This window comes from Ovis canadensis, chromosome 10 (assembly GCF_042477335.2).
Source record: "Ovis canadensis isolate MfBH-ARS-UI-01 breed Bighorn chromosome 10, ARS-UI_OviCan_v2, whole genome shotgun sequence".
In the NCBI taxonomy this organism is placed as follows: Eukaryota; Metazoa; Chordata; class Mammalia; order Artiodactyla; family Bovidae; genus Ovis; species Ovis canadensis.
The window spans coordinates 63,426,540-63,451,291 of NC_091254.1; the positions used below are offsets into that span (position 1 = coordinate 63,426,540).

The following is a 24,752-nucleotide window of genomic DNA, read 5'->3' on the forward strand; positions in this document are numbered from 1 at the left end:
GTTCTCATTAAAATAGTCATTTTCATCATTTTAAGTCATGTTAATTGTATCTGTTTGACTTTAGGAAAACCTGCTTTTCAGGCCAGTAGTTGGGTATGCATTATTTCCTTTGACTGAAGAAATTCTGGGATATACTCACATACCTGGGGGTACCTACTTTGTATTTCAGCCTCTGGCTTCAGGGTCTAACTAGGAATTTCCAAATTGTTACTTTATGTTGATAAGAAATAGATACATCTGGCTTTCTCTTGGAGGAAATAAAATCCTGAGCTCACTGGGCATGCTGCACTTAGTTGATACATCATTGTTTGTTTCACTCACAGAATGCTGACAGCTTATTTTAGATTAGTGAGAATTCTCCAGAGAAACCGAATAGGAGATATATATCAATATATACACATATGGGTGCGTGTGTATGCATGTATATGTGTATATATATACATGGTATGTGGTATACGATGTATATATATGGTATACGGCAGGTGGTAAAGAATCCACCTGCCAATGCAGAAGACACAGGAAACAGAGGTTCGATTCCTGGGTGGTGAAGATCCCCTGGAGTACGAAATGGCACCCCACTCCAGTACTCTCACCTGAAAAATTCCATGGGCAGAGGAGCCTGGCAGGCTACAGTCCGAGGGGCCACAAAGAGTTGGACGTGACTGAGAACCTGAACACAAAACATCTACATATGAGATACGTGATTTACTGTAAAAATTGGCTCATATAATTATGGAGACTGAGAAGGCCCGTGATCTGCATTTACAAGCTGGAGACCAGGAAATCTAGTGGTGTAATTCCAGTCCAAGTCCAAAGGCCTGGGAGCCAAGGGAGCTGATCACGTGAATCCAACTCCAAGGCCAGGAGAAGGCTAATGTCCCAGCTTAAGCAGCTAATAAGGGACTGATCTCTCCCGTCCTCCACTTTTGTTTTATTCAGGCCTCTCAACAGGTTGGATGATGCCCACCACATTGGGCAGGGCCATATGCTTTTTGAGTCCACTGATTCAAATGCCAACCTCACCTAGAAATACTCTCCCAGATATAGCCAGAAATAATGTTGTATGCGGGCACCCTGTGGCCTAGTCAAGTTGATATACAAAATTAACCATCACAGCTAGCTCCTGTCCAAAATGGTTGGTGCCCCTACCCACAATACCACCTGCCACATTGGAAACTACTGGCCCCATTCAAAGATGGGTAAAAATCAGAGACAGGCCACAAGGAAACTGCATAAAAGTAGCAAATATCAAAAGCAAGACAGAAAGGGAAGAAAGAGGCCAATGAAGAACAAACATCATAAGAAGAACTACCCAAGAAAACAGATGAAGAATTTAAATAACACTTTACAGACCCAATAACAATAGTAATAATTTAAACAAATGGCTCTTGCTTTAAAAGAAAATAATGTTCAGGAAAGAAGTACAAGGGCCCAAATGATAAAATACAAGATATCTGAATCAGATGAAAATAAACGGACAGGGTTATAAAATACTATAGAGATGAAAAGCCACTTTAGGAACTAAAAAATAACAAAGAATTTGACTGAAAATATAGCAGGAAAAAATACTGAATGGGAAGAAACACTTAAGTGAAATTAAAAAGTTAAAGATGATACAAAACACCAAAGAGAAATGTTATACTTATCTTCAGAGTGAATAAAGAAGAAAACAAAAGGAAAAGATACCTCAGTTCATGCAATTCTCCAGGCCAGAATACTGGAGTGGGTAGTCTTTCCCTTCTCCAGGGGATCTTCCCAACCCCAGAATCGAACCCAGGTCTCCCACATTGCAGGTGAATTCTTTACCAGCTGAGCCACAAGGGAAGCCCAATATTTAAATATGAAGGCATAAAATGAGAGTTTGCTTCTCAGAGTTAAATGGCAAGATCCAAGACAAACTGATACAGAATGAGAAAAAACAAGAAGAAAAACTGATGCAGTTACTGAACTTCTATCTTACTAAAAATAGCTTATGGACATCTGAACAAAAAGCAAAACAAGAACAAGTGCAAAGATCAGTTTGCTTCAGGCTTCACAGTGACACCAAATGCCAGATGACAATAAAGCAGTGTTTCCATACTGCTGAGAAAAAGAATTCAGACTAAATTGTTTTGATAATTATAGTTAACAATCAGAAAATAAATATTACTAACCTAAATTCTAAGAAGACAGTAAAATAAGAAGAGAAGAAAAGCAAGTTAAAAAGAAATGTCATTAATCTACCCATCTCTCACAGCAAAAAGTCAAAAGATGTTTAGAGGTAAATTCAGTCATTAAAAAAGACAGAAATACCAGAATTCAAAGACGGTTTTTTTGTTTGTTTGTTTGTTTTCTGGTCTTTCTCTTAATTCTCAAGTAATAGAGTCACTTTGGTGAAAGGATATTAACTTAAAAATAGTAAATTCCTTTGGGTTAAGCCCAGTTTCTAAATCTTCCATTACATCAGAAGCAAACAAAAAATAACTCTATAATAGAAGCAAAATATAAATATGGTCCTACTTTTGCAAAACCACCTCTATTTATTTGTATATATGCACACACAGATGCTGTAAATAATGCTCACCAAATGCCAACAAGTATGAGGCAGGGAAGTGATGGGGCTTTCTATGCTTTAATGTTTTTAAAATGAGCAATGCATCATCTTTTCAAATAATAAAGCTTTTATCCTACTTCAATAATGGCACAATCTTTCTCAAATCCCTGTATATCATTTTGTTCTTATATCCCAGGTCTAAGGAACTAGACAGCAAAGAGTTAAGGGACTTGATAGAAGAATGACCTCACAAAGGATGATATTTTAATAAATATGAGATACACCTGTTAGTTTGGATCATTATCAAATCTACTGATTATGCTCCAGAAAAGAACTTTTAATATAACTAGATATGCCTGGAAACAGGATGAACTGCCACATGCAGTAAGAAATTGCACAGAGTACTCAAGATACAGTAACCAACCACCGATTGTGGAAGAAAGCCACATACCAAGCACATGTTAGAGTCAATGACCTTCGTGGGCACTTTCAGTTCTTAAAACACTTGACTTTGATGTGACATGATACAAGAAAGTCATGAATCTCTGTCTTATGCTATATAAATAAGAGTATCAAGTGCCACTCACACCTTTAGGACTCTACAGCTCTGAATTATTTTCACAAATATGTCATATTTCCTTTCACCCCTATTACAACTCTTTAAACAGGCAGGACAGGTGTTATTTTTCCACAAAGTCACTGGTCCAAGCTACTACAAAGAACTGCAGAGCAAGACCTCATTTTTCCTGATTCCATGTTTATGGTCCAGGTGACTACCTAATGCAGAGTAGCCCAGTGCTGATGATATATTTCACTTATATCAACCCAGGCTTTCTCAACAGTTATGCCAACTTAGCTCAAAATGGAAGAAAAGATTGGCTTGTTGCTGGTACAGTTTTCTACTTTGTGTGAAGAACGTCTTGAAACTTTAGACAAAAGAAATTTAAAGTAACCACATTATACCTGTCCACTGCTATGAAACAAAATTTTGGTAGGGAATTAAAACTTCCTCAGAAAGGTGTGGTATTGTTCTCTTGCTTTCCAAACTTACCCACTGCCAACACTGGAGCAAAAGTTTGAACATGAATTCTGATAAGCTGGACTAATGTATATGCATGCATATGTTCAGGACACCTGCTCTGAACCAGCTGCTCAGAGTACTGGGTAACATACTGAAATGGCTGGAAAACAGTGGAGCAAAGTCAGGTCTGTTGGAGTGAGGTCCACAAACATTCACAATGAGAGAAACTGCTAAAATATGCTAAAGAGCTATAGACAAGCTTTTGTGCTGATATATGTGAGTAGAAATTAATGGTAACTGGAATCTTTTTAGAATTTATTTAATATTATCTAATGGCAGATGGTATAGGGACAAAAAAGAATTTAAAAACTGAGTGAAGAATTTAATGTGAATTTATATAGGTATATTTTTATATAAATATATATTTATACACTATATAAATTTATACATGACTGATTGGAAACAGAGAGGAAGATTGCTTCTAGAAGACTCTTGATATGGCCACAAAAGAAATTTTACAAATGCTCAGGCTGTTTAAATGTTAGAACCTAAGCAGAAAGGCACCGCATCATATTCTGTGGCTCTGGCAAGATTTTATCACCACTGGCAAATTGGAAACGTACAAAATAGTTTTAAGAGCCATATTCAAATCCCTTTTCAATTATGTAGACAGTGGCAATGTTGCATCCACTGCTGACATTTTAAAAACGTCATCTTAAAACTGACCTTGGGAATATACGTGAAACATAGAAAAGATACATTTCCAAACTGCAATTTTCTCTCTGAATCAGACCTTATGAAAACTACCACCACCTGATCCAAGCAGGTTTTAAAACAAGTATCTATGAATTTGTTCTAAAGCCTCTATAACTGAAAACACAGATTTAAAAATATAAAAAATAGCATGATGAATAATGTTAATTCATCAGGACAAACACATTAAGTGAAACACTCAGTGTGCCTCCCTCTATAAAGACTTCTGAACTCATGAATTATGAGTTATGAGGCATGATCATTTAGAATGAATCACATAATATATTATAGCTAATCAAGATAGTATCTTCAGTTTATCCTCAGGGTAAGTATTAACACAATGATTCTCCTTGCCATCATCCTCAGTTGTCATAAAATTAGTTACTGAACAATGACATTGTCAAAATGTCTAAACATACAAAACTTAACACTGATCCATTCAAACATAAAAATTTAATAACACCTGAACAAAAACATAAATACAGTATTAAACTCATATATAAGAATTGATGCTTTTGAACTGTGGTGTTGGAGAAGACTCTTGAGAGTCCCTTGGACTGCAAGGAGATCCAACCAGTCCATTCTGAAGGAGATCAGCTCTGGGATTTCTTTGGAAGGAATGATGCTAAAGCTGAAACTCCAGTACTTTGGCCACCTCATGCAAAGAGTTGACTCACTGGAAAAGACTCTGATGCTGGGAGGGATTGGGGGCAGGAGGAGAAGGGGATGATAGAGGATGAGATGGCTGGATGGCATCATTGACTCGATGGACGTGAGTCTGAGTGAACTTCGGGAGTTGGTGATGGACAGGGAGGCCTGGCGAGCTGTGATTCATGGGGTCGCAAAGAGTGGGACACGACTGAGTGACTAAACTGAACTGAAACTCATATATAGGGAAAGTGAGAACTTTTTGTATGATAATGAGTGAAGATTTCCATGGTGACAGAGGAATGAGCTGGGACTATTCAAATTTACTATATTTGCCCTATTTGTCTTAGGAATATAGAAAAATGTTTATCTTTACATTATAAATGCAATTATCAGTAGTTGCTGGAGTAAAATTTTAAGAATCTTGCAAGTTTTTAAACCATTGAAACCGGTGGGAATATTTACACCATGGGAACTGACAAACACTACAGATCAGGCCTTCACATCCAAAGCCCTCGAGTCAGTTTACAAACACAGCACTAATCCTCATGCAAGGAAGTACACAGTGCACTCAGTTCTTACAAAGTTAATTCAGCTATATAGGTAACAGTGAGCTCATAAACAAAGAACATTACCATACACCCAGAAATCTCCCTTGTATCACCTCTGAACTGATTACTCCCTTCTAGAGTATTTTCCAGAAACAAATATTACAAAGGAGAAATTTTAGCAAGGAAGGAAAAAGGCACTTTTTTTTTTTTAAAGATTCCATATACAAGTGAGATCATACAGTATTTGTCTTTATTTCAGTTAGTATAATGAAATAAATAGTAGGATTTCCTCATTTTTAATACTCCATTATATGTTTATATATATACACACACACCCCACATCCTATTTACCCATTCATCTGTTGACACACACACAGGTTGTTTCAATGTCTTGGTTACTGTAAGTCATGCTGCAATGATCATGGGGGTGCATTTATCTTTTGTTGAGTGTTTTTATTACCTTTAGATATTTCCTAGAAGTGGAACTGCTGGATTACATGGTAGTTGGTCTTAATTTCTTGAGGATCTTCCATAAAATTTCCATAGTGACTGCACCAATTAACAATCCTACCAACCAGTGTACACATCCCTTTTCTCTGCATCCACACCAGCATTCTCTCTTCTCTAATTATGGTCATTCTAAAAGGTGTGTGGTGTTATATCACTGTAGTTTTAGTTTGCATTTCCCTAAATGCCTAAATGATATTCAGCATGTTTTTATGAACCCGGATGTTGATATATCTTCTTCGTAGAAATGTCATATTCAGACTTTTGACCATTTATTTGATTATTTGGGTTTTTTTTTCTATTGAGTAACAAGAGTACATTATATTTTTGGATAGTAAACCCTTCTTCATCAGATATATAGTTTACAAATATTTTTTTTCCCATTCTGCAGGTTGTCTTCACACTTTTTGATGGTTTCCTATGGTGAAGAAACTTTTTAGTTTGACATAATCCCATTCGTTTATTTTGTTGCTTGTACTTTAGGTGTCATATCCAAAACATTAGCAAGATCTATGTCAAGAAATTTTGTTCCTATGTTTTCTTATAGGAGTTTCTTAGTTTCAAGTGTTACATTTAAGTCTGTAATTGATTGGTTCAAATTTTGTGAGAGGTGTAACATATGGGTCCAATTTCATTCTCTCATACATGAAAATCCAACTATCATAACACCATTTATTGAAGAGACCATCTTCTTCATTGAGTATTCTTGGTTCCCTTGTCAAATATTAGTCGATCAAATCATATTGGGTTTATTTCTGGGCTCTCAATTCTGTTCCACTGGTCTGTTTGCTGGTTTCTTTTCTACAAGTGTCATGATGTTTTGATGACTATAACTTTACAGTATAACTTGGAATCAGAAAGAATAATGTGAGACACCCCCACCCCTGCTTTTTCATTCTCCATATTTCCTTGGCTATTCAAGGGCATCTGTGGTTCCATATGAATTTCAGAAATTTTTTCAAGTTTTACAAAATATGTAATTGGAATCTTGATATGAAATGCACTGAATACATTTCAGTAATATTAACATTTTAACAGTATTAATTCTTCCAGTCCATAAATAATGAGGTACTTCTCCATTTATTTGTCTTCTTCAATTTCTTTGATCCATGACATGTGGTTTACAGCATAGAGATCTTTCACATCCTAAGTTAAATTTATACCTAAGTATTTTATTGTGTTTGATGTTACTGTGAAAAGAAAGTAAAAGTGAAGTCATTCAGTCACGTCTGACTCTTTGCGACCCCATGGACTGTAGCCCACCAGGCTCTTCTGTCGATGAAATTTTCCAGGCAAAAATACTGGAGTGGGTTTCCATTTCCTTCTCCAGGGGATCTTCCCGACCCAGTAACCAAACCCAGGTCTCCTGCATTGCAGGCAGACGCTTTACCATCTGAGCCACCAGGGAAGCCCTTGATGCTACTGTAAGTGGAATCTATTTTTCAGAAATTTTGTTGCTTATAGAAATGCTACTGAATTTTGTATATGTTGATATTGTATCTTGCAACTTTACTGAATTCACTAATCATCTACCAGTCTTTTGATTGAGTCTTTAAAATTTTCTCTATATAAAATCTAGGCATCTGCAAATAAAGACAATTTTACATCTTCCTTTCCAACTGGGGTAACTTATGTCTTTATCTTACATGATTGCTTTAGCTAGGACTTCTAGTACTATACTGAATATAAGTGGTAAGAGTGGGCACTCTTGACTTATTTGTGATCTTAGAGGAAAAGCTTTCGAACTTTCAACACTGAGTATGATGTTAGCTGTGGGCCTGTTACATTTTTATTGAGATATGTTCCTTCTAGGCCTAATTTGTTAACATTTCTTATTTCTTATCATGAATGGATGCTGAGTTGGAAGAAGACAATTTCAAGTGAAAGATATAATCTGGAAAATCATTTGTAAGTAGCACCATCTTCCCAAGTGATGCTAGTGATAAAGAACCCGCCTGCCAATGCAGAAGACATAAGAGATTTGAGTTTGATCCCTGGGTTGGGAAGATCCCCTGGAGAAGGGAATGGCAACTCACTCCAGTATTCTTGCCTGGAGAAGCCCATGAACAGAGCAGTATGGTGGGCTAGAGTCCATGGGGTCACAGAGTCGGACACAACTGAAGCAACTTAGCATGCACACACATGAAGGTGAGCTGGCAGAAAGACATAATGTACATTTATGTGAAAGTAGCAGGAGCAATGGAAGAAGGAAAGTAAGAAATTGTACGTGCTGTCCAGCCATATAGGGATATGAGTCACATGCCTCTGTACCAGACTTTATGAAATAGAAAAGGTTTAACATAGTGTCATTTTCTTAGTATTAATGTGTAATTTTTGTATTACGACCAGTATGCAGTATAAGGTAAGTTTAAATAAATACCACAAAGTGAAGCTAGCACATGATAACTGTTGAAATCCATGGGATTTTTTTTATCCTCCAATTTATACCTGAACTTTCCTATGAAACAGCCAAAGGTATAAGCCTCTCATAGTCATCCTATCCTATCCTTGAAGAAAGCCAAGATTGCAGGTGCAAAGAGGACAGCATTTGACAGCCATCATATGCTATACAGAGCTGAGATGAATATCGCACTTGTGGTAGGAAAATCTGGCTTGTTTTTTTTTTTTTTTTTTTGGTCCCCCAGTGATCAGTTTCAATTTTCTAATTATCATTTTAAAGTTGATTCTTAAAACAGTTTTGGTTCTGGAAACTGATGATAGCTAGATTTGCACAAAAACATCTAGCTTCTTTATAACTTTTTTATACTTAGGGGTTTTAAAAAAAATTATACTTTATAGATAGATGAATGTGTCTAAGCACTGACCTTTGCCTCAGAGTCAAAGAAGTGCACTAATAAAAATAATTGCCCCAAATTAAGGTTCAAGATAGGACTGCCACTGCAATTATACAATTTGACGAACCAACCTTTATTGTTTTCCTCTTCATATGGATATTCATTCATCCATTTGTTTCTAGAGTCACATTGATCCTGAAAGAAAAGCACACAAAAAATTAAGGAGAACTGCTAAGGGATTAATATCTAAAATATATAAATAGTTCATACAACTCAACATCAACAACACAAGTAATCCAATTAAAAATGAGCAGATCTGAGTAGACATTTTCCAAAGAGGATATGCAGATAAAAACAGGCTCATGAAAAGGTGCTAACCACCAGGGACATATAAATTAAAAACCACAATAAAATATCACCTCATACCTGTTAGCATGACTATCATCAAAAAGAACACAAATAACAAATGTTGCAAGGGTGAGGAGCAAAGGGAACCTTTGTATACTGTTGGGGGGAACATACATTGGTACAGACACTGGAGAAAATAGTATGAAGGCTCCTCAGAAAACTAAAATTAGATCTACCCTATGACCCAGTAAATGCACTCCAGGATATATCCAAAAACAAACAAAAAACACTAACTCAAAAAGATACATGAACCCCAAAGTTCATGGCAGCATTATTTATAATAATGCAAATAAACGCAAAGATAAGGAAGCAATCTGAATGACCATCAACAGATGAATGGATAAAGAAGATGCGGCATCCACATACACTGAGAAACAACTGAGCCATAAAGAATGGAATTTTGCCATTTGTAACAACATGGACGAACTGGAGGGTATTATGCTAAGTGAAATACATCAGACAGAGAAGGCCTGGGTGATATCCCTTACATGTGGAATCTAAATAATACAACAACCTACGGCAGATAAAAAAGAAGCAGACTCACAGATAAAGAGAACAAACTAGTGGTTATCAGTATGGAGAGGGAAGCGGTACGGGATTAAGAAGTATAAACTATTATTAGAAAACAAACTACAAGGATATGTTGTATGACACAGGGAATATAGACAAAGCGTTATAACTATATAACTATAAGTGGAGTGTAACCTTTAAAACTTGTGACTCACTATACGGTACACCGGTAACCTGCGTAATTTTGCACTTCAACTATACTTCAATTTTAAAATGATAAAAAGTTGCACATGCTGATAACATTCAGCCACTGGAGGAAAGAAAAGAAAATCTTGAGTCTGCAATTTTTGTAAGCTCTTGATTAGTGGAGTGACATAATAAAAGTGATAGCTGAAGAACGGTTTTGGGTTTTGCCTCCTCTTTAGCAGCCATGTAAAGGGGAAAACGGAGAACTGAAGAAACAGAGGCAGAATTCCAGCTATGACACTACTGACAGACCCTGGGCCCAAGATACGGAAATCTGTATAAAGACAAGGCAGAGAGAGAAGAAAAAGAGGGATGAAACGGGGAGAGAAGGGTGGGGGTAAATGGCAGAAACTGGTTTAAAAGCAAATTTAATATCTGAAAGAGAAGTCACAAATGTTTTAGCTGAAATAGTTGGCTCCATTATTCTTAGCAACTAAGAGATTGTTAAAGAAACATTTGTTTTCCAGAGGAAATTGTCTCCTTTCACCTCTTTATAGCTGATACAAATGTGCAGAATAATTAATGGGAATACTTTTCGGTGACTCCATCTTGGCCAATACCCAAGTAACTTTTTAAAAATTGATCTGAGTTAAAATACGTCACTATTTAAAAATTAAACAAACATAAAGTAAATATTTATGTTGTCTCTAAAAGCTTCCAAATTCCCAAGACCATGTGGATCTCAGAAAACAGAATTAAATATTGCTGGACTGGAGAGTTCCGATTACAATAGACCATTTGCCCCATATGGATACATCTTAAAAGTCCTCCTATTTATTCTCTCTCAGTATTATGTAACTTGCTTCAGAATTTCCATTTCACGAGGCAAAATTTTTTTTGGCATTCAGTTAAGCCAGCTTATTAGGCACAGTTCTTTTTTTTTTTTTTTTTCACTTGGAATTACACTCAAGAGGGGACACGCCTAAGAGTTCTTAAGCAGTTCCCATTCTGTGCCAATGCCTACACAGGCAGTATCCAGCCATGTTTCCTCTGCATGTGTTTCCACACATCTGAGCAGAAAATGTGTGGAAAGTCATAAAGCCTTAAAAGAAATATACCAGAATGTACACGTTTCATGGGCTTGGTCTGTAAGATGAAGTGGCCTTTAATTTCATTCCAGTTTTAAATCAATCAATTGATCAAGCAATGACTCTTTCTTCCTCCTTCCCTGTCGCCTTTCATCTCTCCCTCTATATTATAAAGATATGCCTCTTCTGACTCAAAAACACATCCCCTAACATACTGTACAGTTTTCACCACTACTAGAAGTGCCACTAAGAAGCAACAGAACATAAATGCAGTATTTTAATATGAAAATGACAAACAGAAATATTCTCTTCAAATTCAGAGGATAATTCTGTTTTATATCATGAAATCATAATAGGCTATCCCTTGAAAGATATCCCTTGCTCTAGAAGTTATCTAGAACACCATGTTTCTATCAAATACATCTTGTCCTTTCTAGTCTTCAAAATGTGTTTCAATCCATCAACTGCAACTTCTCAGCAGAATGTATCAGGTACTTCAAAACTCACTGCAAGCTTACATTCTGGTTCTATAATTTTTTTTCACACTTTAAGAACATTTTGACATGACATTCAACTCATTAATGCTTACCTCCAAATTCATAGTACTCCATTATAAAGATACAGGATTATTTACTCCCTCATTTTTGTCTAGTAGTTTACAATTTTTTACCATTACTGATAATACACATCCTTCTGTGTAAATCATGTACATCAGGACCTCTGCTAGCCTGAAGGATGCATTTGGGAAACTAGAAAGGATGCCATCTCTGGGAAGACACAGACACTCATCAGGAGGTGGGGCCTGGCCAGGGAAGCCTAATGTAGATGTCTACCACTCACCCCTCAGCCAGGAATCCATATCCTACACCACTGTACTCAGCTGGCCTGGTGTGCACCTTTAATTACTGTCTTAGAATACAGTTACAGAAGTATCATTCCTGGATCAGAGTAATATAAGCTTTTTTCAGCCTTTCAAAATATATTACTCAACTTGCTTTTTATATACATGCTAGCTTCCCTGGTGGCTCAGATGGTAAAGTGTCTGCCTGCAATGCGGGAGGCCCGGGTTCGATCCCTGGGTTGGGAAGATCCCCTGGAGAAGGAAATGGCAACCCACTCCAGTACCCTTGCCTGGAAAATCCCATGGACAGAGGAGCCTGGTAGGCTACAGTCCATGGGGTCGCAAAGAGTCGGACACGACCGAGATACATCACTTTCACACCAATTTATAGTCCCACCAGCAGAATCTACACGTGCTAACGTAGTTCTAGTACCATCTACTTCCCAGGACACAGCCCATTGCCCTGCAAACTTTAGGGGATTAATAAAGGTTTGTCAAATGAGTAAGAGAAGCTAAGGATGAGGAAAGAAAAGGAAACTCCCTTTTATATGAAGTGTGTGGATATTTCTTAACCAAGGAATTTGCATGCATGCGTGCTCAGTCATGTCCGACTCTTTGCGACCCCACGGACTGCTGGCCTCCTCTGTCCATGGGATTTTCCAGGTAATAATAACTGGAGTGGGTTGCCATTTCCTTCTCCATGGGATTTTCCCAATCCAAGGATGGAAGCTATATCTACTATGTCTCCTGTATCGCAGGCAGATTCTTTACTGCTGAGCCGTTGGGGAAGTCTAACCAAGGAACTAAGGCCTTAACTACATAATTTGTACTTTTATATGCAATTAAGCTACAGACTACAATAAACATTGAATTTTGTGAGTTATACATAATATTATACATTTTTACAGCATTCGGGGATTTACTAAGTATCCTAATGATAGTATTTGTTCTGAAACCAGTTCTGCAAGTGGAGCACATCAACAATTTTAAGTTCCATTTGACAACAATGATCAGAGGTTAATTTTATATGCAAAGTAACAAGTCAGATAATGGTAGGGTCCTTATAAAACCCCTGAATTAGACTCAAATATTGTGGCATGGCTCTTTGCAGCTTATCATTGTAACCACCTACAATTTAAAAGTAGACGTCAGTACATATTTTGGCCACCTGATGTGAAGAGCTGACTCACTGGAAAAGACCCTGATGTGGGGAAAGATTGAGGGCAAGAGGAGGAGGAGGAGACAGAGGATGAGATGGCTGGATGGCATCATCGACTCAATGAACATGAGTTTGAGCAAACTCCAGGAGACAGTGAGGGACAGGGAAGCCTGGCGTGTTTCAGTTCATGAGGTCACAAACAGACACAACTCAGAGCCTCAACAAGAACAAGAGTATACCATGGGGACAGTGTGGTACAATGCTAACTTCTGTTTTCCATTCAATTCAAGCTCTTCCACGAGCACTCAGGACCGTCCTTTGCTCTGAGATGCCCATCCCATACTTTAAGTAGCACAGATGACAGAAAACAAAGACACAGTTTAAGCTTGAGAAAACTGCCCCTAGTTTCTCCTCTATCAGCTGTTAGCATGTGACCGTGAACAACTCAATCAACCTTGAGGCTCAACTTCATTCTCCACAGAAGCAAAGATAACACTTGATGCACCTATCTATCCTATACACCCTAACTGAAGTAATTTCTGTAAAACAACAGTCTGCACTGTTATATATGTAAGTACTCGTAAGAATTATCACTCCTTCATCAATGGCCCAAATATTAAACAGGAAAACAACAGAATTACCCCAAATTAAGACCACCAGATATAATAGATGGAGCTCCAATTTTATTCCTGCCAAGGGACCTTTGGATTGTTCCCCAAATCCCCATCAAAACCCAAACCATGATATAAAATAGAAAACTGGAGTATTTCCAATAACAGTTATTATCTCATCAATTTTCTAATTAAAAGATGACTAAACTCTGCCGAACAGGTTTGTGAAATTATCCAGTAAATCTTTCCTAAGTCTGGAAGTTTTAACGTCCACTGTCCTCATCAAGAAACTCATCATGCTTGCTTTTGGCCTTCATTTTCCTGGCTCCAAAAGCGATTCTCAATCGTCAGGTGAGGCAAAACCAAGGGCAGTCATCTTATTCCAATATGAAAAACACAAGAAGTAACAAAAGGCATAACATATTTTAGAAAGAATTTTAGATTTACTTTTAAACAAAAATGTTGCTTCCTGGAACCACTCGTAAATACTGGTTTATTTTTCTTTCAGTGAAGATTACTTCTTTTAGTGAAATTCTATTTATACATGTTTTTCTTCAGTAGCTATAAGCAATAAAGAATGACTGTCCACATTCTTCACTTTCTAACTCTTGGTTTCTTCCCTAAGGTTTACACACATGGCCAGCCAGCTTTAATAAAAATTCAGAGAGAATATCAGCTCAGTGGTAAAGAACCCGCCTGCCAATGCATGAGACGCGGGTTCGATCTCTGGGTCTGCAAGATACTCTGGGGTAGGGAATGGCAACCCACTCGAGGATTCTTGCTTGGAAAATTCCATGGGAAGAGGAGCCTGGTGCACTACAGTTCATGGGGTCACAAAGAGTCAGACATGACTAAGCAACTAAGCACAAACACACGCATCCTAGATAACAAAGATGACCTTGGCCAGAACGAAAGTGGATGCTCTCCTTCTTAATGAATAAGGAGTTACTTCAGAATGATTACCTCAGAGTACAGGCATCATATTACCCTCCGGTAACAGGCTGCTAGCTCTTCATCACAACTTAAATGATTATGTTCTCAATATTTAAAGGCTACTGTTAATACATTCTTAATACTTCAGGATCCACAAGTACACTTGTTGCTAATCCCTCTGAGAATCCCTTTATGTATCTTTAAGGAGAGACAGAAAAACGTATTTTATAAATATTTACAGACATCTGACTAGTCAGGGTATACTCCTCTTTGCCCAAAGGGAATTTAGTTTGCTCTGTTTCAAATAATTGAATCCTGGTGCTGGAATAATAATCCCATTTGGAATTCCAGATTCAGTTTTACAAAATCACTACTTCATTAGCTGTGATCTTGTGTTTTCAAGCAGTGATACAAAAAAAGTCAAGCTATAAAGATGTATATACCATTCAATTCAGTTACTATAACTTTTAGAGCTGATTAGCGAACCCATAGGCAGGCCTGTGCATTTCAGCCTGAGATACTATATAAGAGGATCCAGGTTGGCCTTACTCTGTATCAAGGTTTCTGATCTATAAATTGCCTTTTTTCATTTAAAGTTATTTCTGTTTCATCTGTCGTAGTGAGTTATCTTGGGAACTAAAAATATTTGAAGGTTAATCTAAATATTTCTGGAGATAAATGCAAATCTAAGTGCTACATTTTCAGAGCTATTTTGACTTAAAATGAAAAGACACTAAAGACACAAAGCAGTAAGCTTGTTGCTAGGTGACAGGTGACACCTACAGTATCTTCTCTGAACCTGTATGGCATGAGACATCTTACTGCTGAGAAAAGACACACAGATTTCCATGGCATACACATCACTCTCTGTAGAGAAGCAAACTGAGGTTCAGATATTTTTAAACATAGGCCATAGGCAGTCAGGAAATCACATCTATATGAATATCTTATTTTAAAGATGCCTCTCACAATAAACAGAAAAGGGAAGTTGCTTATTGTCCATTCTGAGTATATGCGATTCCATAATCTAACATCTACATATGAGATATGCATAATTTTCATGATTTATGAATAAAGATTAAACAGTGACAATTCTTTGTATCCCACTGAGAAATTTTCAAACTTTTAATTGAAGTCACTTCAACAAGGGTTAGGCAGAGCCCATAGAGAAAGCAATGCCTTATAAAAAATAACCCAATTTCTATTCAATTTATTAATACCAGATTATCATATCAAAGATCTGATGAATTAAAAAAGAAAAGTACACACAGCTTCAATGGAGATTACTTCCTAGATACATTCTATAGTTACATACCTATGTTCTAGCATTATCGTCCTTTCTCCAGGAAAAAACCAAGGGACAATGTTCCACCCTCTATTCTTTGCCCACTGGGTAATACAGAGGATGACAACAGAAATTTCAGGGATTCTTCTATGCCCAGAATTCTGGGATCTCACACGAATGTACAGCATGTCTACTCTTGTAAGAAAGGCTATGCTGATGGTCATGGAAAAGATGCAGGCACAAATGCCAGAAAGAAGGAACACTTGGAGGTCATGTGACTTGGGGCAGGCTGCTTCACTTTCATGTACTCCCTTTTCGTAATTTATTAAGCTGGTAAAATAAAACCTTTGGGCAAGGGGCGCCGGAAATGAGAATGTAGACAATATACTGACCGCACTTCACTACGTGGCACATACCAGTTATTCGACAAATGTCAGTCCCATCCATACTCCCTATGCTTATAATCAAGTGGCCAATATCTTACTTCCACTTAAACTTCCCCAGAACTAGGAAAAAGCAACGACTTACTCTAGCCCAAGTTACACTTACTCCATACCACCTTCAACCATGACTGTATGTTTCTTACAGGAAAAGTCCTGAGAACACAGACAACAGGAGCGCCACTCTAGGGCGTCCCAGTGAAAGTGTAAGCTGCTCAGCTGTGTCTGGCTCTTTGCAACCCCATGGACTATAGCCCGTCAGGTTTCTCTGTCCATGGAATTCTCCAGGGAGGAATACTGGAATAGCCATTCCCTTCTCCCGGGGATCTTCCTGACCTAGGGATTGAACCCAGGCCTCCTGGATTGCAGGCAGATTCTTTACCATCTAAGCCAACAGGGAAGCCCCTCTAGGGCATCACGGTATAGTGTCTATAAAAAACCCATTAAGAGAGTTCACTGTTGTAAGGCCATCAATAACTCATACCTCACAATACCCTCCTTGGACTTGTTAGTTACATATAACTCGTTTGAAACTTCTCCATTATAAAATTCTTTCCCATTTCCAGCTCTATGTTTCTCTGAAATTATGTTTCCACCCAGGAAAGGAAAGGAAAGGAAGGAAAGTCACTCAGTTGTGTCCGACTCTTTGCGACCCCATGGACTGTAGCCTACCAGGAAGAAAAACAGACAATACAGAAAAAGCAAACTTTCTCAGAACTAAGGAAGGTCCCACATGGAGTATGGTATACCCTGAAGCTTTGCGCAATCATTTAAGCACAGAGTTCACTGCATAAACAGCCCATTTTCTGAGGGAGAAGGCAGAGATAAAGCACACTGACATAGAAATGACGCTTTCCATCTGTTTTCGGCTTGCATTACATCCAATCATTCTAGACAGACAGAGAACAAATAAACCTTTAAAAGAAAGTAACCACAGCAAATGAATTAAGCCTTTCTTGTACATATATTGTGCTCAGTATAATGGTTTGAAAAGTACTGTATGCTATGCTCATATTCAAGTGTAATTGCCATTTTACTGGGACTGCGTAGTCAAAAATCTGATTTGTATTGCAAAGGAATGACAAGATGATTAAATCTTGTCTTCATATGTCTAATTTATGTGATTTAGATTGCAGCATAAATAAATATGAGCGTGTGCAATTTGTAGTTGCATGGAAAGCTACTGCATGTAACACTACATTCCGCCAAAAGCAACTTGGCCACACAGGAGTTTCCATTCTCACATGGGAAGCAGGGTGGGGGGAGGAGGGGCACGAACAGTCTTCCCTTAACTGTATCAGGGTGTGTTTTAAACCATTATCATTAAGATGTGAAAAACTTTTGGGGATCTTAAGAGGCTGGTAGGAGAGAACAACAGGGTCCCAGCTACTTATTAATCTCCACTTCACTTCCCAGCACTTTTTATAAATATAAATGTGGTTATGTGATTTACATAGAGAAAAGCAAACATCAAGGGTTGAAAATAAATGAAAAATAAAATCATGATAAACACACATTTGGTACTATTTATACATGCATAATTCACAAAGTCTAGAAATTTTCACACTACTTTACTTCAATGGGTGTTGTCTGAACATAGCTGGGCGTATGTATTATAGGGTAATTACAAATTTTATACACTAAAGAGCAATGACATAGTCAAGAAAAATAAGTTGCCTCATTCAGTATGCAGTCAACAGACTTGGCTTTCCTATTAATTATTGCATTCTATGTTTAGTTTCCCAATGCTAAGAAAGATAAACCCCATTCAATGCATAATAAACTGTTTGCTTAGGGAGTGAATTTGTTTTCTAGTCCATCACAACAATAGCTGATTAAAATACGTTGCTCTTACCCAGTGTTAAATTAACTAATGTGAAATAAAACAAATATTTATTAAATAGTGAGGAAAACATTCCATCAAACTGTAAATCCTGAGTAGGAAAACAAATGGCACACACTTAATTACGCTGACATTTAAATGAAATTTGCAATTTCCAAATATTTAACAAGAATTTAAAAATATCCAACCTGAGGTATTTTTAGGACACTTTCATGTTCAGTCTTTTCACACATCTGAACCCAAAGAAGTTTTAACAGAGGCAGATTGTACAATACAATTGAAAGATAGATCAAAGAAGTAAACAGATCTGTTTTACTGACATTTGTGACATATTGATACAGACACAAGAGAATTAATGTGATATCTGTAATGAATATCTTGTCTTACTGAACAATAGTTTTGACAAGCTAAACTCATTAATCTAGTGTGTACATTCAGACATCATAATCACTGCCCCATGAAGTTCATAATCTGGTTCATAACAGATAGCTGCTGTCATAGCAAATATATAATCAATAAGTATTTCTCAATGATGAGCAAATTAGTAGACTGTCAAATGTATTACATCTGTATGCTTCTCTCTGCTTCTCTCATAATTAATACCAAAAATCAAAATACTATTTATTGAGAATAACAAGTGATATATTAGGTGGATTCCTCTCTAGAAGGATCAAAACCACCACTTGAAAAACTAAAAAATACTGAAATTGGAAATAAAAGTCAACTCAAATATAACACAAGCAATAGCTAGCAGGTCTTAATTGAGGGTCTATTGACATTTATTACATGGTACCTATATTCTGTTATTAATTTATATTCATATATGCCAAAAATTGAGGACCTTACAAATCACATATCACAATACCTGATTTAAACAGGCTCATGGACAACAAAAGGGAGAATATAAACAAGTAAAATAATAATAACAATTATGGATACCATCTAGTGGATGTTCACCATATGTTTAACATGAACTAAGGGTTGGACACAACTTGGTGACTGAACAACAACAAAGGCATTATTATTAGTTAATAAATTCATGTACAAGGCATAGCTATTCCAATGATCCAGTATGAATACATCCATTTTGAATTGAAAGTAAGTATGATTAAAGTCCATATCTGCTGATCATGTATCAAGTTGAAATCCTAATATCATCATAGGAGCTCTAGTGAAAATAAAGCATAGCAGGAAACTGAGGGAACCCACAGCAAGGTGAAACGAAGCGAAGTCTTGAAGCTAAAGAGCTATACGAGGAATGAGGACATTTGAACCTGACTCTGAGAACATACACATGTATGTACAGACACATATGATTTACACATGCATACATATGACTGAGCATCCTAGCTGACATACCTATACCAGCTAGGCCATGTCACCCAACAAGGAGCTCTGACACAGTAGAGAAGCCTCTACAGTGGAGAGAAGGACCATTTCAAAAGAATAACCAAACCAATCCTGAGAGCAGAATTTCTAGTGTCTTAGATCTTATGTTTTATGTTCATGAAGTTTATGTTTATTGGGAGTAAACAACAAAGTGCTCACAAGTATTTCCCCAAAATGTATGGAAAATCTATTTTTATACTTTAATTCAACTACACTATCAAAAAACCATCAGATTTTACAAGGGTAATTCTTGAATTCTCTAATTTTATTTCCAAAAGGATGTCAAAATACTACTTCATTTATCATATATTTTGATGATGGCAAATGACTTCAGTATTCTTGCCATGAGAACCCCATGAACATTTCTTATGTCTTATAAATGGATTTATTTTATGAATTCTAAACCAACAATATTAAAAACATAAAGAAGCTAATTACATGGCGGAAAATGACTGTAAAAGGCCTTTTTCGTGTGCTATGTTCCACAACTGAAGATATGTCTGACATCACTGACACTTAGGGACAAAATATTTCAAAATATTTACTATTCAAATGTGAAGCAATGAACATATGCCAATAGCATGCATGTGTGCCCGCGCGCGCGCGCACACACACACACACACACACAGTCAAGCACTAGTGAAAAATCTGATTAGAGAGAAATTCCTGACACAAGCATAAGTTATATGAGTAAGTTCTTTTCTAAAAATATTCCAGAAAATTATTTTAAGCGATTTTGAAAAGTAACAGTATAGCCAAGAATAACAAAGGCATTTTGAAAAATAATCTCAAAATGAAAATTGGCCACCTGCAGATTTGAAAGCCTATTTGAATACAAACATAAAATTATTTCGATATAAACATCAGAATTAGTCTGATATATACATATATAATACATGGATTAATCATTTATCATTGCCAAGAAATGTTCACAAGTAAAATAACTTTATCAAATAACTATCGGGAGTAAACGACAAAGTGCTCACAGGTATTTCCCCAAAATGTATGGAAAATCTACTTTTATACCTTAATTCAACTACACTATCAAAAAACCATCAGATTTTACAAGGACAGTTCTTAAATTCTCTAACTTTATTCCCAAAAGGATGTCAAAATACTACTTCATTTACCATATATTCTGATGATGGCAAACCACTTCAGTATTCTTGCCATGGGAACCCCATGAACAGTATGAAAAGGCAAAAAGACATAACACTGAAAGATGAGTCCCCCAGGTGGATAGGTGTCCAAGATGCTAATGGGGAAGAGCTGAGAAACAGCTACAGAAAGAATGAATAGGCTGAGCAAAACCAGAAAGGACACTCAGTTGTGGATGTGTCTGGTGTGAAAATAAAGTCCAACGCTGAAAAGAGCAATATTGCATAGGAACCTGGAATGTTAGGTTCATGAGTCAAGGTTAATTGGATGTAGTTAAACATGAGATGGCAAGAGTGAACATCAACATATTAGGAATCAATGAACTAAAATGGACGGGAATAGGCAAATTTAATTTGGATGACCATTATATCTCCTACCACAGGTAAGATTCCTTAGAAGGAATGGAGTACCCCTCACAGTCAACAAGAGTCTGAAAGACAGCACATGGTTGCAATTTCAAAAATGACAGAATGAACTCAGTTTGTTTCCAAGGCAAACCATTCAGTATCACAGTAATCCAAGTCTATGCCCCACCACTAATACTGAAGAAACTTAAGTTGAAAGCTTTTATGAAGACCTTCAAGACCTCCTAGATCTAATACCAAAAAAGATGTCCTTTTCATCATAGGGGAATGGAATGCAAAAGTAGGAAGTCAAGAGATGCCTGGAATAACAGGCAAGTTTGGTCTCTGAGTATATAATGAAGCAAGGCAAAGACTATCAGAATTTAGACAAGAGAACACACTGGTCATAGCACACACCCTCTTCCAACAACACAAGACAATTCTACACATGGACATCAACAGATGGTCAATACCAAAATCATAGAAATTTTATTCTTTGCAGTGAAGATGGGAGAACTTCTATACTCAGCAAAAACAAGACCCGGAGCTGACTGTGATTCAAACCATTAGCTCCTTATTGCAAAATTCAGGCTCAAATTGAAGAAAGTAGGGAAACCACTAAGCTATTCAGGTATGACATCAATCAAATTCCTTATGATTATACAGTGGAGGTGACAAGCAGATTCAAGTGACTAGATCTGGTAGACAGAGTGCCTGAACAACTATGGACGTAGGTTCATAACATTGCACAGAAAGTGATGACCAAAACGATCCCCCAGAGGGGGGGAAAAATTGCAAAAAGGCAAAGTGGTTGTTTGAGGAGGCCTGACAAATAGCTGAGAAAAGAAGAGAAGCAAAAGGCAAAGGAGAAAGGGAAAGATATAATCAACTTAATGCAGAATTCCTGAGAATAGCAAGGAAAGAGAAAGTCTTTTTAAGTGAATAATACAAAAGAACAAAGGAACACAACAGAATAGGAAAGACCAGAGAGATCTTCAAGAAAACTGGAGATCCCAAGGGAACATTTCATGCACAGACAAGCACAATAATGGACAAAAACGGCAAGGATCTAACAGAAGCAAAAGTGATTAAGAACATGTGGCATGAATATACAGAAGAACTATATAAAATGTAAAAAATTCTGAAAGAGATGGGAATACCAGACCACCTGACCTGCCTCTTGAGAAATCTGTATGCAGGTCAGGAAGCAACAGTTAGAACTGGACATGGAACAACAGACTGGTTCCAAATAGGAAAAGGAGTACATCAAGGATGTATATTGTCACCCTGCTTATTTAACTTATATGCAGAGTATATCATGAGAAACACTGGGCTGGATCAAGCACAAGCTGGAATCAAGATTGGCGGGAGAAATATCAATAACCTCAGATATGCAGATGACACCACCCTTATGGCAGAAAGTGAAGAACTAAACAGCCTCTTGATGAAAGTGAAAGAGGAGAGTGAAAAAGTTGGCTTAAAGCTCAACATTCAAAAAACTGAATGTTGAAATCCGGTCAAGATCATGGAATCTGGTCTCATCACTTCATGGCAAATAGATGGGGAAACAGTGGCTGACTTTATTTTTCTGAGCTCCAAAATCACTGCAGATGGTGACTGCAGCCATGAAATTAAAAGATGTTTACTCCTTGGAAGGAAGGTTAGGACCAACCTAGACAGCATATTAAAAAGGAGAGACATTACTTTGTCAACAAAGGTCCATCTAGTCAAAGCTATGGTTATTCCAGTGGTTAAGTATGGATGTGAGAGTTGGACTATAAAGTAAGCTGACTGCCAAAGAACTGATGCTTTTGAACTGTAGTTTTGGAGAAGACTCTTGAGAGTCCCTTGGATTGCAAGGAGATCCAACCAGTCCATCCTAAAGGAAATCAGTCCTGGGTGTTCATTGGAAGGACTGATGCTGAAGCTGAAACTCCAATACTTTGGCCACCTGATGCAAAGAGCTGACTCATTTGAAAAGACCCTGATGCTAGGAAAGATTGAGGGCAGGAGGAGAAGGGGATGACAGAGGATGAGATGTTTGGATGGCATCACCGACTCAACGGACATGGGTATGGGTGGACTCCGAGAGTTCGTGATGGACAGGGAGGACTGGCATGCTGCGATTCATGGAGTCACAAAGAGTCAGACAAGATTGAGCAACTGACCTGAACTGAATATAAAAAAGACCTTCATGACCCAGATAACTATGATGGTGTGATTACTCACCTAGAGCCAGAGATCTGGAGTGTTAAGTCAAGTGGGCCTTAAGAAGCAGTACTATGAACAAAGCTAGTGAAGGTGATGGAATTCAAGCTGAGCCATTTCAAATCCTAAAAGATAACGCTGTCAAAGTGCTGCATTCAATATGCCAGTAAGTGTGGAAAACTCAGCAGTGGCCACAGTACTGAGAAAGGTCAGTTTTCATTCCAATCCTAAAGAAAGGCAATGCCAGAAAATGTTCAAGTTACCATACAATTGCACTAATTTCACATATTAGCAAGATTATATTCAAAATCCTTCAAGCTAGGCTTTAGCATTATGTGATCTGAGAATTTCCAGACGTAAAAACTGAATTTAGAAAAGGCAAGGAACCAGAGGTCAAACTGCCAACACCAGCAGGATCATAGAAAAATCAAGGAAATTTTTTTTTAAATCTACTTTTGCATCATTGACTATGCTTCAAAAGTTTTTGACTCTGCTGATCACAACAAACTGTGGAAAATTCTTACAGAGATGGGAATACCAGACCACCTTACCTGCCCGAGAAACCCATATACAGACAGCTCAAGAAGCAACAGTTAGAACTGGACATGAAAAAAAAAAAAAGAACTGGACATGGAATAACAGACTGGTTCAAAACTGTAAAGGAGTACATCAAAGCTATATATCAGCACCCTGCTTATTTAACTTATACGCAGAGTACATCATGTGAAATGCTGGTCTGGAGGACTCACAGTTGGAATAAAGACTGCCTGGAGAAATATCAAAAACTCAGATATGCAGAAGATAACAATTTAATGGGCAAAAGAAAAAGTGAAGTAAAGAGTCTCTTGATGAAGGTGAAACAGGAGAGCGAAAAACCTGGCTTAAAACTCAACATTCAAAAAATTAAGATCACAGCATCAAGTCCCATCACTTCATGGCATACAGATGGGGAAAAAGTGGAAACTGTCAGAGTTCATTTTCTTGGACTCCAACATCACTGAGGATGGTGACTGCAGCCACAAAATTAAAAAGACGCTTGCTCCTGGGAAGAAAAGCTATGACAAACCTAGACAGTGTATTACAAAGCAGAGACATCACTTTGCCAACAAAGGTCCATATAATCAAAGATATGGTTTTTCCAGTAGTCATGTACGGATGTGAGTGCTGGACCATAAAGAAGGCTGGGTGTTGAAGAATTGATGCTTTCAAACTGTCGTGCTGGAGAAGACTCTTGAGAGTCCCTTGGACAGCGAGGAGATCAAGCCAGTCAATCCTAAAGGAAATCAGTTCTGAATATTCACTGGAAGGACTGGTGCTGAAGCTCCAATACTTTGGCCACTTGACGCAAAGTGCTGACTCCTTGGAAAAGACCCCGATGCTGGGAAAGACTGAGGGCAAGAAGAGAAGGGGGTGACAGAGGATGTGATGGTTGGATGGCATTACTGACTCAATGGATGTGAGCTTGAGCAAACTGAGGCAGACAGTGAAGGACAGGGAAGCCTGGTGTGCTGTAGTCCCTAGGGTCACTAAGAGTTGGAGAT

General features: G+C 37.5%; 1 protein-coding gene across 8 annotated transcripts in view; it reads right to left on the minus strand.

The window, feature by feature from the left end:
• KLF12 (KLF transcription factor 12) overlaps window positions 1-24,752 on the minus strand; it is a 515,262-nt gene that overhangs the window by 340,020 nt on the left and 150,490 nt on the right. For all 8 annotated transcript variants that reach the window (XM_069602330.1, XM_069602332.1, XM_069602333.1 and 5 more), the window contains one exon: window positions 8,940-9,003. In XM_069602330.1, coding sequence (XP_069458431.1) covers window positions 8,940-8,972 — 33 coding nt within the window. In that variant the 5' untranslated portion in view covers window positions 8,973-9,003. The remainder of the gene's footprint in view (window positions 1-8,939; window positions 9,004-24,752) is intronic.